The 18,186-nt window shown below is 35.6% G+C and overlaps 1 protein-coding gene across 3 annotated transcripts; it reads right to left on the bottom strand.

The window, feature by feature from the left end:
* Positions 1–5: 5 nt before the first annotated feature.
* On the bottom strand, positions 6–17,251 carry LOC149830579 (uncharacterized). Of its 3 annotated transcripts, none has more exons than XM_090015860.1 (6): positions 17,158–17,251; positions 16,900–17,021; positions 14,068–14,215; positions 3,739–3,797; positions 3,384–3,567; positions 6–470 (listed from the first exon to the last, which is right to left on the bottom strand). In XM_090015860.1, the coding sequence occupies exons 1-6, from the start codon at positions 17,216–17,218 to the stop codon at positions 355–357; spliced, it is 690 nt and encodes a 229-aa protein (XP_089871986.1). In that variant the 5' UTR covers positions 17,219–17,251; the 3' UTR covers positions 6–354. The 3 variants fall into 3 exon arrangements, with proteins under 3 accessions (XP_089871986.1, XP_089871985.1, XP_089871987.1); XM_090015859.1 differs by having other exon boundaries at positions 3,384–3,621; XM_090015861.1 differs by lacking the exon at positions 6–470 and having other exon boundaries at positions 3,327–3,621.
* Between the last annotated feature and the right edge of the window lie 935 nt (positions 17,252–18,186).

The raw sequence follows: 18,186 nt of genomic DNA on the forward strand, positions 1-18,186 counted from the left end.
ATCACATAAAATCCGATCCATTGACATCCTAAATAACTTAATATATGTAAGCGTACATACATTTGGGGGCTCACGCCCAAGATACATCAAGCCTTGGATCTCAAACCCGAGGAAAATCCTCAGATTTGAGACCTAAGGATATGAGAACGGACCCCTCCCCCTCCCGCTCCATTCTCAAATTGGAGGATCTAGCCGTTATCGCCTTTATGCCAGGGATCTCAGATCCTTGATTTGAGATCCCTTGTTTGAAAGCCTCGGATCTCAGGATGCAGTCCATGCCACATCAGCACGCCCTATGCCAACTCAGATCCTCAAATTTGAGATCAAAAGCTTAAAGAAATTCAAATTCAAGAATCACTGTTGATTTGGATCAAGATTAGAGGCTTGCCCAAAGAACTGCTTCGCATTGTGAGCCACATCTGCTTCTAGAATTGCTTCCAAAACAATATCGGATCCTGTGGCAGCACCACCTGTAGCAGGGAGCTGCATATTAGAATGATTTCCAAGTAACACAAAATGAATTTCTTTTCTTAATTGTATCTTCTAAAATTGATTTTTTTTCAGAAGTGCACCTAAAGTTTTGGTGATAAAAGAAAAAAAACACCTAATTTTTTGACATTGCTGAAAATACACCTATATTTGTGCTCCGTTAACTAAAGAAGAATTTCCGTCAATTTAACTTGGTTTATCATTAACTCAAGTTGAGTTAATAGGATAAAGTCACTGCCTTACCCTCTTTTCTTTTTGAAAAAAAAAATTCAGAACCCAGCTAAAGTTTTGGCGACAATAAAAAAGAACACACCTAAGTTATGATATTACAGCATATGTGACAAGTTTAGTGGCAACTTTGATAGAAGTAAACAGTGTTTTTTTAATTAGCTATAAAAAAGTTTAGGTGTGTTTTTTAACAATATTGAAAACTCAGATGTGTTTTTGTTATCGCCCAATGTTTAGATGCATTTTTTAAAAATTTCCTTAAAATTTGCTCTTCAACAAAGAACAGGTCACCGTGCAGCTTCCAGCATGCTGTTCCATGTGGCCTTTGTTACTCTTTTTCTGCCACAATCAACTCTTGCTCATTGCTACTAACAGGGCCAAGGTTTCAGTAAAATTCACTTTATATATATATATATATATATATATATATATATATATATATATATACACGAGAAGGTGGTATCTGCTAACCACTTTTTTAGTTAACTGGGCTTTCAAAGGGTTTTTCTCATGTATTACTTAATCTGATCATACAGATGTGTTTGGCATGGTCGATTCACTAGAAAACAACACTGTTTTTCAATGAAAACTTGATTTGTTAAGTCTTCAATATTTAGAAAAGTCTTAGACCATAGATTTTTTAAACCTTATAAAAACTACCTGTGTATAGGGAACTAGATGATCCAAGAGTCGATTATTATAAAATCAAGCATGCAGATTGTACAATCGGATTTAAGGAAAATATGGAAAACCCCTCTGAAAGTCCGATTAGCTAAAAAAAGTGGTTAGCAACTATCACCTCTCTCTCTCTCTCTCTCTCTCTCTCTCTCTCTCTATATATATATATATATATATATATATATATATATTGGTGCTATTAAAGGGCAGAATTATATGAAACTAGTGAACTACAAATCATAGATTCAAGCTTTATCAAACTCAATCTGACCACACAGATGTGTTCAGGATGGTTTGTTTGCCAAGGACCAATCTTTGGAGCACGTTATTTCAATCCAAAAATATGATTTTTTGATTGATGAAATTTTAGTGCATTGTGGTCTGTTAATTTTAGAAGCTCTTAAAAAACCTGCTTATGTATTGGAATCAAATGATTCAAAACTCATTTCCCACTAAACAAAACTTAGATCACATCCATAAAAAGAAATCTAAAACCTATCATTTTCAGCATAATAGTTCATAATTCCATGACTTCAATAGCACCAAATATTAACAGCCATGTGGAAATACCACTGTCCAATCCATGGCTCTCCAAGAGAAAGATTATCTAAGCTCCATATATATATATATATATATATATATATATATATATATATATATATATATATATATATATATATAGTAGAGTGTAGCTGCTAGATCAATAGGGGATTGAGCACCTACTTGATCATGCTGGCTGCCCTTTGCGGTTGATGGATGGCCAGCGCAAAAACAAAACAAAAATCTTGTTTTTCAGTTTTTTTTTCATTTTATTTTAAAATTCTGAGTGATCTATATACTTGATTTTATAGGGATCAGCTCTTGAAGTATTCGATTCCGATACATGGGTGGGTTTTTATAACGTTTGAAAAATCAACAGTCTAAAATATTTGTAAATTTTTGAGGCTCCAAATATCATTTTTTTCATCGAAAACAAATGATCCGTTTTAACTCGTTTTGTTGCTTTTTCGATAGACCTCATGAGAAAGTGAATCTGACACAAATGAGATCCACTTTTTAAATCTCATTTTTTGGGTTATGTGTCAATTCACTTTTTATGAGGCTTACTTTTAAATTTCTATGCCAAAAAAAGGTTTTATGTTTGATTGATTTTAAGGTATTGTTCAAGTGAAATTCAGTTTCTAAATCTCATGTGATTCCAAATCCCATGAGATGCAACCAATCGTGCCCTTAAAGTGAATGGATGTTTTCCAAAACAAGTCAAGCCATAAAGGCCATCCAGGCTGGACTTCTCTGCGTCCACGCTGGATTTTGTAAGGCCATGCTGGATTGTTGCTTTTCTGAAACCAAAACTAGCAGTTGGTAGATGGTACTACCATATTATGGGTGGTGCCGAACCACTTTATATTTTTCCTATATATATATATATATAATCTAACATTAAACTAGTTGTACTTAACATTAGATAAATTCAATCATGTTAAAATGACTAAAATACTCTTAGAAAGTGGCATTTTTAAAAATATGTAATTACTCTTCCAGGTGAAAAAGAAATTTTTGATGGATTCATAAAGTAACTTTTTTGAAAAAGGTATTTAACTTTTCAATTTCCTTCAAGTTCAAAAGACCAGTAATGCCCAAAAAGTAGTCATGCATTTCTAAAAGTATCATTAGTACCATTTTTTAAGGATATTTTAATCATTTTTATATGGTCACATTTAGTTTAATGTTAGATAAAACCATATATATATATATATATATATATATATATATATATATATATATATATGTGTGTGTGTGTGTGTGTGTGTGTGTGCGCTTTCCAAGCTTGGAGAGCCATGGATCAGACAGTGGTATCTCCACATGGCTTTCCACCTCTGAAAGCGTCCTTCATTGTCAATGTCTGGAACACCAAACCCAATCTCATGAAAACTCCAGTACAAGAACATCCTACAACTGCAGTAAATGTGATAGCCTAAATGAAATACCTTTACTGTTAGGCAGAAGCCCTGTGCTCTCAGCAGAAACAGGAAGAATAATTAGTAAGCCTTCATCGTTAAGCTTCTCTGTATTTCCCTTGACATGGTCTTGGCTTATAGACTCTGCAATGCGTGCATATGCTGTTGCCTGTGACTGCATGCTAGTGAAGTTCATGGCCGAAGCGTTTGCAGCCTGGAACAAGCGTGGATGAGAATTTATAGGTCTTTTCTCCAAAAAGTTTGTCAGCTGGGTTTAGGAGTTGAGAGTTGAACAGATATGGCAATTCAATATCCTTTACTGTGAGGACATGATCAAAATACAAACTAAAAGAATCAAAAGAAATAACCACTGTAAGCCACAAACCTCTGAAACACGAGACTCGGCACTTTCATCCTCATCAGTCCTCTGCGTGTTGTTAAGGCCTATAAAGTAATAACAGCGAATAAATGATGAATAATAGAAAAGAAACACACTAGTACCAAATGATTATTTTGTTAATGGATCACATATAACACCAATAGCTAGAGCTTTTCCAGAAAAACTAATTAATTGAAGCTCTTATTGCTTACATGCTAAGAGATCCATACACCTCACTGATAACTTAGAATATTCATGCACATGGTTAAAAGCAGTAGGCGGCCTAGGCAGTGAGCCCCTAAAAAGACTAGTCAGGGACTAGGCGGACTAGTCGGGGACTAGGCGAATTAGTCGGTACACCAAAATACACAAAATATATAAACAAACTGCAAAAATTAATAGCAAACATGCATACAAATCAAAAATAAGCAATAAACAAAAAAATAACATGCCGTCAAACGCTGTAAAAACAAAATCATGCATTCAAAGAAACATTTTTGAAATTAGAATATATAAAGAATCATATATATATATATATATATATATAGAATAGAGCGTAGGTGCTTGAACATTAAGTGTTTGTGATACGTGCTTGATGAGTTTTTCTGCTCTTTCGGTGTTTTTTCCGCAGTTCCGACCTCATAAATGTTTTGGGCATGGTTGAATTATGAGGAATCCACACCTGGATCATGTGTTTTCGATGAAAAAATGATATTTGGAGCCTAAAAAAATTACAAAGATTTTGAACCGTTGATTTTTTTAACCTTATAAAAATCCACCCATGTGTGGGAATCAAACACTTCAAGAGCTGATCTCTATAAAATCAAGTACATAAAACTGTACGGTCAGAATTTAAAAATAAAACAAAAAAACCTTAAAAACCCATCAAGCACGTATTGCAAGCACCTACCCTCTACTCTCTTTCTATATATATAACAAGATCATCTTATTAAGATGTATACATAATACATCAACTAAAGCAAGTTTCTTAATTCATGCTTCCCATAAAAAGTGAGGACTTTGGCATCACCAACCTCCCATTCCTTGAGTGCTTTCTTGTAATCCACTAAGGCCTTTTCTCTTTCATTGTCTTTGAGAGTTTCCTCCTTGGTAGTTTCATGATTTCATCTTCTTACACTGTGGTTTTAGTGGGAATAGGTTGAGGTTCTGGCATGGAGTCATCAACATATTGCCACAATTATTTTCCCTTTAAGCTCCTCTTAACTATCGTGACCCACATGTTGTAGTTCCCATCTAATTTAATAGGAACAACTGTAACCACTTCTTTGTCGGCAATGACAAAGAGAGGAATGATAAAAAGAAAAGAATGTGGAAGAGAGAACAAGAATGTGGATGAGGAGGGTCGTGCTCTGCATATTCATGAACTCACGAGCATACAAATCAGCAACTCATGATCCAATGATGTTCACAATCCCACAATCTCAAGAGCCCTAGGCTCTGTCAAATGCAAAAGATATGCACAATACAAATCCCACTTAGGGTTACACACAAATGAGTGCACAAACACAAAGCCTCTAAGGCAATACAAAGTAGTCACTATGGGCAAATACAAGATCTCAATAGATAGCACAATCAAACCCACTAAAGGGGCAGGAAAACACACATAAAATAAATATTTTACTGTTAAAATGCTTAAGAGAAGCATAACAAAGTAGGGTTAGAACCATATATATATATATATATATATATATATATATAGAGAGAGAGAGAGAGAGTGTGTAGGTGCTTGAACATTAGGTGCTTGTGATACATGCTTGATGGGTTTTTATGCTCTTCCGGTGTTTTTTTCGCAGTTCCGACCCAATAAATGTGTCGGGCATGGTCGATTTATAAGGAATCCACACCTGGAGCACATGTTTTCGATGAAAAAATGATATTTGAAGGCTAAAAAGTTAAGAAAGATTTTGAACCGTTGATTTTTTAACCTTATAAAAACCCACCCATGTGTCGGAATCGAACACTTCAAGAGCTGATCCCTATAAAATCAAGTACACGGATCACATCTGTATGGTCAGAATTTAAAAATAAAACAAAAAAAACATAAAAAATCCATCAAGCACATACCGCAAGTGTAAGAAGATGGTGGTATTCCACCAAAGCACATGAATCAACCAAACAAGTGTCTAGAAAGACACTTCAAGCAAAACCCGTAAAAGGGTAAATATGAAAAACACAAAAAGAAAAATGAATTTATTTATAAAATGGAATGTTTAAAAAGCATCCTTACAAGTATGTGTTACAATGGGGGATGCACCCCCTATTTATAAGAGAGAAGGGAGGAGAGCTCATAAGGAGCTCTCCCCTCTAGCCGTTGGAGCTAGTCCAACGGCTAGAGTGTTGGTCAAGTTCCAACCAGAACTTGACCAAACCCTAACTATCTAGTTCAACTAGAACTAGATAGTCAAAAAGAAGAAAACAAAAAAAGAAAAAAGAAAAATAAAAAATGTAAAAAAATATGTACAAGAGTTATATAATAATAATATAATAATAATATTATTATTATTATATAATTTATTTCTTTTAAATTTTAACACTCCCTCTCAAACTTACGGTACAATGAGCGAAAGTTTATTTAAGAGAAAGTCAAATCGAAGAGCTGCAAGAGGTTTGGTGAAGAAGTCTGCTAATTGGTATTCTGTAGTAACATATGGCAGATCAATGATTTCATTCAAGTATTCCTCTCTGACATAGTGACAATCCATTTCAATGTGTTTGGTGCGTTCGTGGAACGTCCGGTTGCTTGCAATGTAGATTGCACTCTTGTTGTCACAACACATTCGTGAAGCGTGTGTTGCTGCAACTCCCATGTTAGCAAGTAGTCGACGAAGCCATATGACCTCCATTGTGGTGGTTGTCATGACTCTATATTCAACTTCAACACGATACGAGACATTCACCTAAAAACATACAAAAACCAATGGTTGAGTGCCTATTATTAGGATCACCTTCCCAATCAGCATCAGTATAAGCAATTAAATCCAATGATGATGAAGCAGACAAGAAGAGCCATCGTGAAAGAGAACTCTTTAAATATCTAATAATACCTAAAATCGCTCCCATGTAAACAGAAGTGGGAGCATGTTGAAACTGGCTAGTTGTGTGTACGACATGTGCAATGTTTGACCGAGTGATGAAAAGATACAAGAGTGCTCCAACAAGCTATCTGAACGGAGTAGGATCATCAAGACGCTCTTCATCATCAATTTTCATTTTAACATTGACCACTTCAGGAGTGTCCACCTTCTTATCATCTGTAATGCCAGACCTGAAAACAATATCAGAAGCAAATTTAGATTGAGATATCAAATATCCCTGAGGAGAATAAGTAACTTCTATTCCTAAAAAATATCTCAAAAATCTTAAGTCAGACATTTCAAAATGAGTTTTAAGAAGAGTTTTGATATTGTCAACTCCCTGTTTGTCGTCTTCAGTGATGATTATATCATCCACATAAAGAAAAAGAATGATCATCAGATTTCTCAATAAACAAGGCAGTGTCAGTCAAGCAAGAATGAAATCCAATATTAGTCATAACATGACTAAATCTGTCGTACTAGGCTTTTGGTGCCTGTTTGAGGCCATTTTGTTGAAGTGTATGTGGGCATGATCGTTGATGAGTAATGCCATATAGACTAAGATAATTTTTAAATTCTCTGGACATAAATTCTTCTCTTGAATCGGTGCGAAAAATGGAGATATTACTTTAAAATTTGTTTATAACCATTTTATGAAATATTTGAAAGTGAACAAAAACTTCGGATTTATGTTTAAGAAAATAAATCCAAGTTTGTCTAGAAAAGTCATCAACAAAGATAACATAATATGCATAGTTGTCTTAAGAGATAACTGGTGCAGGTCCTCAAACATCCGAATGTATTAACTCAAGAGGTTTTGTAGAGACAGGTTTTACTAGAAAAAGGTAGTCTTTTCATTTTTACAAGAATGCAGTCTTTACAAGCAAAATTTTTTTAAACTTGGAAGTATTGGATTTTAAACATATGAGGATAGCCAAGTCTTTTGTGCCATAACTCTATTTCCAATTTCTGAACATTTAGACAAAAAACATTCTTTGGCAATTTCAAAAAATCTATGTAATATAGTCCTTCTCTATGGCATTCCCCAATCATCTTCCCTGATTGGTGATCATGTATCCAACAACCATCAGAAGAGAAGGATATATAAAATCCATAATCAGAAATTTGTGAAACAGATAAGAGATTCAAACTCAATTTTGGGATATATCTAACTTCAGGAATATAAAAACTTTTGGACTTTTGAAAACTTTCAAAACATCCTATTCTTTTTATTTTAAGAGATGTTTCATCTGCTGTAAAGACTTTTGATATACTTGAGTTGTTTTTAAGACATTCGGATAGGCATTTGTCATTTGGGGTCATATGAAATGAAGCACCAAAATCTAAAAGCCAAGGAAAGTTATCTGGATCGGAAACAGATGCGATTGTCGCTCAAGTTGAGGCTTCAGTTGAAGATGATACCCATTTGAGAAGAGGTTGAAGGATCTCCATCAGTTTAGCCATTAAAACAGGTGCATCTTGATCTTTTGGCTCGATTTCAACAAATGCAACTCTATTTTCATCTCTCCTTTTTAGTTTTGGACATTGGGGCCTATAGTGCCCTAGTTCATGACAGTGGTGGCAAATAACTTTTCTTTTGTCGAACTCACCACTCCGTCTCCCAAAATGAGGTGGCCTATAAGTGCGAGTATGATTCCCTGACCTAGATACTGCTAGAACGGAATCATCATCAGTTTTTGGAGTGCTCTTCCGGAGACGATTTTTCTCCATTGTCAATTTTTCAATAGTTTCCACAATAGTGAGATTTTTTCCGCAATAAAAGAGGGCCGATTTGGTGGCCTCAAATTCCGGCCTTAATCCAATTAAAATTTGGTAAAAATGTTCCATATCGAGTTGCTTTTGGCGAAGCTCGATATCCTCAGCAAAATGCCATTTTGGATCTAAAAGAGACAATTCTTCCCAGAGTTCGGATAGCTCATTGTAATATTCACGAATGGATTTGTCACCTTAAGTCATAGTCCGAACCTTTTATTGAAGATTGCACACATGTGCAATATCTTTAAGGGAATACCTATTTTTAAGGTATTCTCATGCCTTATCGGCATGTTCAAACTTAACAAGGCTAGAACACTTTTTAATGTCAACGCTATTAATAAGTCATGACATTATTTTAGCATGTCCCATCCTCCACTTTTTCCACCTTTTTTCATAGGAGGCTAAAGCCTTGATTTTCTCCTCTTCCGACAACGGGACTTCCTTATCACCCTCTTTTTTGGTAAGGGATAACTTAGGTTCCGAATCGGAACCATTCACAATTCCCCATAAACCTTTTCCCCATATATGGTGCTTCATGATTGAAGCTCACATTACATAGTTTGTATCACTCAATTTCATGGGTGTGATGGTGACTTTATCATTGTCATCCATCGTTTACACGGGATGAAATAGAAAAGATGGAAGAAAAAGAAAAAGAATATAAAAGGGGAAGAAATACAATACAATGTTGTTGAAGCCCTTTTGTAGCCGATAGAGAAGTGATAAGACACTTCTTTCCAAGTGACGAAACACTTTTTGCAAGAATAAGGTGATAACACACCTTTGCACAAGAGGCACGAAAATCGAGGCGAGCGCTCCCCCAAGATCTAACAATTTTGTAGCTCTGATACCATGTAAGAAGATGGCGGTATTCCACCAAAGCACTTGAATCAACCAAACAAGTGTCTAGAAAGACACTTCAAGCAAAACCCGTAAAAGGGTAAATATAGAAAACACAAAAAGAAAAATGAATTTATTTATAAAATAGAATGCTTAAAAAGAGGTACATGTTACAATGGGGGATGCAACCCCTATTTATAAGAGAGAGAGGAGGAGAGCTCATAAGGAGCTCTCCCCTCTAGCCGTTGGAGCTAGAGTGTTGGTCAAGTTCCAACCGGAACTTGACCAAACCCTAACTATCTAGTTCAACTAGAACTAGATAGACAAAAAGAAAAAAAAATAAACGTAAAAAAATATGTAAAGAGTTATATAATAATAATATAATAATAATATTATTATATAACTTATTTCTTTTACATTTTATCAGCAAGCACCTACAATATATATATATATCAAAAGACAGAGTGAAGCAAGGGAGCTCATTAGGCTAGTCCAACAGCTAGTTGAGCCATCCGTTGGACAGTCTAACAGCTAATTGGACTAGCCCAACGACTAGGAGAAAAGGACAAAAATGCCCCTAATGACCATTTCTACTAAGAATAAAAAATACATAAAAGAGAAAAAAGAGAAATACATGAAAATACCTAGAATACATTCCAAAGGAAATACAAAAAATACATACACATATACATATTTAATGTGTATACATATTAATATATGTATATGCTAAGTCACAGGGACTCGGCAAAGCAGGTGCCGCACCCGCATTGACGCGACGCGGGTGCGGCACCCGGTGCGGTCAGCACAACACTAGGTGCGGTCAACACACTCAGGGTCATTTTTGTCCATTTTTTAACGTAATTTTTTTTCCTGATGCCCGATCAAAAGGGGTTGCGAAAGAGGATTAGGGCAAAAAAAAATTGCCCTAATCCTCTCTGCTCCTCTCTCGCTCGCCTCCTCTCCTCCCCACATCTCGCAGGGGAGCCCGACGCCACCTCCTCTCCCTCGTCGCAGGTACCCTCTCACTCTCTTGTTGGGTCGGCAAGGGAGGGGCCGAGCCCCCCTGCTCCCTCTCGCTCTCTTGTTGGGTCGGCAGGGGAGGGGCCGAGGCCCCCCTGCTCCCTCTTGCTCTATTGTTGGGTCGGCAAGGGAGGGGTCGAGCCTCCCTCCCTGCTCCCTCTCGCTCTCTTGTTGGGTCAGCAGGGGAGGGGCCGAGCCCCCAACCCTGCTCCCTCTGATTTTAGGGGAGGGGCCAAGCCCCTCCCAAGAAAAAATTTCTTTCGGGGGGCGTTGCCCCCCTAGACCCCCGCTCGTTGAGCGCACAGCGGGACCCGCGTCGGGGGAGAAGCCCCCAAACCCCCCAGTAAGGGCAAAAACTCTGAATCAGGCTCCATAACTCATCATTGGACTCGATATTATAAAGCTTGATTGTCTGCATAATTGATTTTAATATAATTTTTTGTGTGTTTTCAGGACAAAATGACGGATAAAAGGAAAGGACGTGTCATCTTCATCCCCATATGTGAGTTCTGCTCCTAGTTTTGTTGATAGTTGTAGTGGGAGTGATGATGTAGGGCCACTATGGGTCCACGTAGATAAGCTTGCAAAAACTGGAGGAGGTGGTGAAAACAATAGATTTCGATGCAAGCTCTGTGAAAGAGATTTTGTTGGGTCTTACACAAGAGTAAAGGCTCATTTGTTGAAGATACCAGGACATGACATTTCAAGATGCAGAAAAGTTGACGAGGCATGCGAAGACAATACAAGAAAATACAAGAAGAATATAAGAAGAGAAAGACAACGAGTGATTCTTGTGCAATTAGTGTGCCATTTGGAAGCCACCAAGAAGATACTGAAAAAAAAAGAAAAGTCAATGTAGGAGGTAGAGGAACGATACAAGCATCATTCAATACATATGGAAGGGAGAATATGGATAGAAAAGTAGAGAGGTGTTTTTATTCTAGTTCACTCTCATTTAATGCAGCTAGAAATCCTTATTGAAAGGATTTAGTAACATCTTTAGCAAATTGTAATTTGAGTGGCTATGTGCCTCCAAGCTCAGAAAAAATACGAACCACAATTCTTGCAGAAGAGAAGGCAAATGTGGAGAGGTTGCTAGAGATTAAAAAATATTCATGGGAGCAAAATGGAGTTTCTATTATTTCTGATGGATGAACAGATATTCAAAGGCGTCCACTGATCAATTTCATTGCTTGTTCACTTAGTGGCCCAATATTCTTAAAAGCAGTTGATGCATTTGGGGAATATAAAAATGCAGAGTATTTGAAGGGGTTGTTTATAGAAGTCATAAAAGAAGTGGATGATAAGAAAGTGGTACAAATCATTACAGACAACGCTCCAGTTTGTAAAAGTGCAGCATTGAGTTTGGAGTGTGAGTACCCTCATATTTTTTGGACTCCCTGTGTAGTACACAATTTAAATCTGGCCCTAAAGAGCATATGCAACCCCAAAGAAGAAGAAAATTCACAAGCATATGCTTTATGTTCATGGATTGAAGATTTAGAAAAAAATGTCAAAAGCATTAGGAATTTTGTTGTTAACCACCATCGTGCTAATGCTATATTTAATAGGCATTCTGACCTGAAATTGTTGAAGATCGCTGAAACATGTTTTGTGTCCATCATTGTGATGGTGAAGAGGATTAAAAAAGTGAAGAATGTTTTGGTTAACATGGTGACTGATGAAAATTGAACATTCTATGGTGTTGATGATGATATCAAGGTTCAAGAAATTAAGAAAATCATTCTTGATGATGAGTTTTGGGACAGAGTGATATACTTCATTCAATTTACGCAACCTATTTGAGAAATGTTAAGAGAAGTTGATAAGGATGGGCCCATGCTTCATAGATTTTATGAAATGTGGGATAATATGATTGAAAAAATACAAGTTATAGTTTTCAAGAATGAAGAAAAAATCCTGCATTGGATGATTCAGAATTTTTTAACCATATTCATTCAATTTTAGTCAGAAGATGGGATAAGAGCAACACTCATTTGCATTGCATGACACATTCTCTTAATCCAAAATATTATGCAAATAAGTGACGAGCAGGTGGTATTGGTCGTGTCCCTCCAAATTTAGACCCAGAGCTATCAAGACATAGAAATATGTGTATGACGACTTTTTCCAGAAGCATATCTTCTGCATCAAGTCACACAAGAGTTTGAAAATTTTTCATCTTCGAAATTATATGGACCGACATTATTCGCGAAAGAGGAGGATAATATAGATCATATCACATGGTGGTCAACATTTGGATCAGAAACACCTCTTCTCCAACGTCTTACATTAAGATTGCTATCGCAGTCTGCTAGTTCATCTTGTTTTGAAAGAAATTGGAGCACATATTCTCAAATCCACAACATGAAGAGAAACAAACTCACCAGCAAGCGTGCAGAAGATTTAGTATATGTTCATTCAAACCTTCGATTACTTTCGCGAACCAATGATGAATACAGGTACTAATTTACTCTCTCAGTTATTTGATTATTTTTTAGTTTTTCATTTAAATATACTTGTATTATATTTAACATTTTCAAATTGAGTTTGTAACACAACCAAAGAACATCCAAGTTTTGGGATGTAAACCCAGAAGACTCTGACTTCGAGGGAGAGCATGATTTCAACATAACAAACATGGATTTAGCTGAGCCCAGTATTCCTTCTAATGATGCATTTGATGATGAAGAAGAAAATTATTAAGATTCATTACTTCATCGTCATATACATTATAGGATATACTTTTGGTATATAATTTAGTTCTTTTCTGCTTTACTTATTTGATTGATATTTAGGTTGATTTATGTAATTGCTTTACTTATTTGATTGATATTTAGGTTGATATATTGCATGCATGATGAATGATATTATGACAATGTTAAATGTTAAATTATGACAATGTTAACTGTTAAAACTTTAAAATTATATATATATATATATATATTTACATTTTTGCCCTGCTGCACCCCTGCACCCGCACCCATGTGACATGGTGTATATGTAGATACAAAAAATGAATACATAATTTAACACATGCGTACACAATGAAGGCAACATTTTGCTATGATGATTTTCATTCACACAATTACTCAGATGCCATACATGTAACAATAGGACTGAAAAGCTAGTAACCAATCATTAGCAGAGCACAAAGTTGATGTTCACCAAATATGCCCTTATCCTGCATGGATCTCCATTAATGAACTATCAAAATCAGAGAAAAATCTTCGATTCTAGTCTCACTTGAGCAAATTGTCAATGATAGTATTGAACCTTTATGAACTAAACAGTCAATTATGTGTACATTAAGAACCTTTCACTTACAAGGGATCAAGATTTCAACATGGTTATTCTAGTGCATTGTGTTATGAACTGTGACAGATCTCTTCTCTCATTTTTCTAGGCTTCAATGCTTAGCTAAACATCATAATAAAATAAAGACCTAACATGAGAGTAGTGTTCACCAATCTATCATTTTAAGAAAATCTAAGAGGAGATAACAAAGAATCTGACAAAATGAATATCATGATACAAGAAATGAAATACAAGCTGCAAAAATGAGAACTTCAGAATTAACACTTCAAGCATAGGAAAAACATACCTTCCTTTGTTGTACCAGTGGTTGGGCCAATATTTGCCCCATCCATTAGTCTCCTTGTCAGTGGACCAGGATTCATGAATGATATGCTTCGGATTTCATAACGTATTGCGTCTAATTGAGCCATTGTGTCCTGAAGTTCTTTGTGAACCTAGAGGATACACCCAAAAAAGTTTTGAGCATTCTTTTCTTGCGACTGAATGCATTCCTTTTATTTTATTTTTCATCCACCATCATCAAAGGCCAATGCATGCATTTTTACTTTTAACCACCATCATCAAAGGCCTATATCAAAACTTTTCACATAATAAACAATGAAAACCAGAAGAGAAAATTTTCCAAAAGGAAAGCAACAGCCTAATGGTAATCATGAAATGAAGTGACTGAAATATACTAATCTGAAAACCAGTAAGTTTATAAAGAGCAAGACAACAAACAGGTGACCGTATTGGTGACAATAATCAATGTTCTCATAGAAAGAGAAAACATGCCTAAGTAGCTCAGAAAATATCCATTCAACAGGTAATGGTCAAATTAAGAGGGATAAGTTAACATCTTGCCGGAAAAAAAAGTGTGTGCATCTATACACTTCTTTTATTTGGATTAAGGGTGTTTACACTGTTACTGGGAATGCCACAAACATTGGAGAGAGAAATAGAGATCATAGACCCAACCTTATTCTAACTTTAATGGAGAAAAGAGGGATTTTTAGCCTCTGTCAGAGGTGAGGCGCCATATCCAGTTCCACAACAAAAACAAAATCCTACTTTGAAAAAGGATTTTTTTTCTTTCATTAACAAGCACTATGCAGGTATACCCTTGAGCAGGATAACACAGGGGAAGCAGAGGAACATCATTTATTGTGAGAAACAAGATAACTGGCAAAATTCATAGGGAAATGATTTTGTTACCAAGAAATTGGTTTCTTGTTAATTCCTAAAACACCTTTACTTTTATAAAGGCAACAGCACAACACTGCAGACTTGCTTTCTAGGTTCTATTCTTAGACCATTTTATCACTACTCTATTCAACGCCATCATTCTTTTTACCTGTTAAAATACGTAACAAATATTGACAACATGTTCAAAGGCTGATACATTGCTGAAAACATAATATTTTAAAAACATTGTCTACCTTATAAATATCATGTTTTTAGCAAAATATTAATTTGAAAAAAACACTCACATTTTTATATATGTTATATTTTATATTTTTGTATAAGCTGATATTTTCCCAAGATTTTCCCCAAATAGAAATCCTTATTTTATCACAAGATATTCCTGAGAACGAGACATGTGACATTGCTTATTATGAAAGTCTCGTACTATGCCTTAAATGCAGAGCCATGCCTGGAGGAGCCTTGCTAATCTTGCGTGAGAAATTTTCATAATAAAGGAACAACAGAAATAATTTCCAGGAACATCATGCCAAAAAGTTACAGTCTATGACTCTCTAATACTAAAAGAAAGCTGGATCTTAGAGAGAACCGCTAGATGTTCAAACACCCAATCAGGTACTTGCTCCTGAATGAGGTACCTTCCCCTTAATATCCTGTCATTCTTTGTAATTTAGAACTATCAGATGAAGGAAATAGAAAATCATATGCACCAAGCATCAGATGAAATTTTTTATTAGTCAACATCCATTAACTTTGTCCTACAAACCTTTCCTTGCAGGTATTTCATCTACGAAGACATAATATGTTGTTTTGGAGGTCTTTGTCAATGCTGATGAAGATGATCATGAAGAAAAACAGAAAACAATGGAATAGTATCAAGAAATCAAATGTGGGGATTTGTTACCTCTTGAAGGAAAGTGACCAGTTGACTGTAAATGGGTGGTAGTGAATTCTATTCTCCATTGCTTGAAAACAGGTGGATGAAAGGATTGAACGAAATTTGGACAAGTATCCCATGCCTATAAAGCCTATAGCACTAAATTAACAAACGCGGTCTCTCAGAAGTATTAAGAAAAGCCATTTCTTTTATAAGAGAACATAGCATAGAGATTCCGCACTTCATTTTGAAAGATGGTAATGGAAGATATCATTTAGACGTAAGGAACAATAACAAAGAAGTATTCATTTAACCATCAGCGTTAATCGTTGTTTCATACTGGCTACAGGTAGTTTTACTCTGGCTATCATTAGCCGTTAACGGGCTAACGTCTTCCTTGCACCAGAACAGTTTTCTCAGCTTTTGTCGAAGGTCCACAGTTCGATTGTGAATATTAAGACACAGAGATGGAATGAGCGAACAGGAAAAGTATCAGAATATGAATCTCGTTATCTTCAATTATAGGTAAATTTCACCATCAATAGGAAATAACACTAAACTTGTCTCTCCTTGTGATAAAACATAATTTTTTAGAATACCACTAAAAAAACAATCAGGAATAATAAAAAGATTACGACACCCAGTATATCACATGATTGAAAAAGGGAAATTATCATAAAAATATACAGATTTGATCACAAGGAGGCTAACGTTCTACTTCAAAAAAACGAACTTTGTTGCACAAGATAGAACCATAAACAAACAAACACACACAGCCCAGGTGAATCATTAACTTTTCCTTAAAATAAAAGGCCTAAATTCTTTCACTAAATCAAAGGAACAAGCGAATAGCAAAATATACTCACTAAACCACCAAATCATGAACACCCAACAAGAAAAATTTAGAGCAAAAAGAAAGGAAAAAGGTTAAGAAAAATATGATAACTTTCCATCAGGATATATATATATATATATATATATATATATATATATATATATATATATATATATATATATATATATATAAAGAAAAGGTTAAGAAGAATATGGGGAGGAAACCTGGGTAACTTGGGATTGCTGCAACACACTCTCAATCTGCCCACGGGCAGATTGGACATACCCAATTGCCCTCCCAACCAGCCTACCGGCCGTTCGAGCGATTATTGGTAGATCATTCGTCCCTGCATCGAGCCAACCATAAAAGAATTCGTGAAAAAAAAATCCAACAAAATTTAGGTAATAAGCACAACCACCTATCTGAATATGTGAAAGAAAGCCAGAAAAATATTGGTGCTTCAATTGTTTTTGAATTCTAACCGATGAGGGCGGCAGTTGCTCCGATTAGAAAGAACACCTCCCCGTAAGAAAGCCCCAGCATCTCTCTCTCTCTCTCTCTCTCTCTCTCTCTCTCTCTCTCTCTCTCTCTCTCAAGTTTCTCGTTTCAGGATCTTGGGTCTCTCTCATAGAAATATACAAAGGAATGCAAACGGGTCAGACTCGGGTCCGGTCTAACAGGGTTCAGCCTAATCAGGTTCGGAGTTAGCTTCAGAGTTGGATTAAGAAAACCCATACCCAACCCTGATCTGATTATCCCACTCGGATCTAAACTTACATGCAATTAGAGTTGGGTTTATTCGGAATCACATTTCGGTTTGTAGTCATATTCAGTTTCGGATTTAAATTTGTAAATGAATCCAACCCAGTTAACTACCCAGTCCAATCTCTTTACCCTCTAATAAACGAGTTCGGTTTTGTCATCTATCTGAACCGATCATGTTCATTTGGGTGGCCGTTGTACTAAATCTGATCTAACCAGATATGCATGTCTTTTTGTATGGCATCTGCTGCTGCTGCAGTGGATCAGCATGCTGTTTCGGTTTAAGAGATCTCTTTAGATTTAGTTTTAGTTTAGGATGTTTTTATTGGAGCTTCTATTTAAATTTAGATCTTTGTTATGTAATGGATCTATCTCAAATTCAATTTAGAATTAAGGCAGCGCTTTAAGATTTTTAGTTACTTGTAAAATATGTAAAAATTAAAATGTTTTCTTTTCTTATTAAAATCATCAATGAAAACCTTTTTAACATATATTCAAAACCTCAAGCAGGTTCCATTATACACAATAATGATAAGACTGAATTTAAGCGTGGATAACATTACTTGTTTAAAATAATGTGTAATAAAATTTAGCTCTCAAAAAAAAAAATTTGTCTCTCGACGTCGCCGCAACATCCTGTATTTGTTTCATAAGTATACATCATACTTCACCTGAAATCTTATAAAAATTATCAGGCTCATGAAATCCTGATAGGTTTATACCAGAATACACACTGAATACACAAAGCT

Source organism: Nuphar pumila, chromosome 8 (genome assembly GCF_984573655.1).
Source record: "Nuphar pumila chromosome 8, dmNupPumi1.hap1.1, whole genome shotgun sequence".
In the NCBI taxonomy this organism is placed as follows: domain Eukaryota; kingdom Viridiplantae; phylum Streptophyta; class Magnoliopsida; order Nymphaeales; family Nymphaeaceae; genus Nuphar; species Nuphar pumila.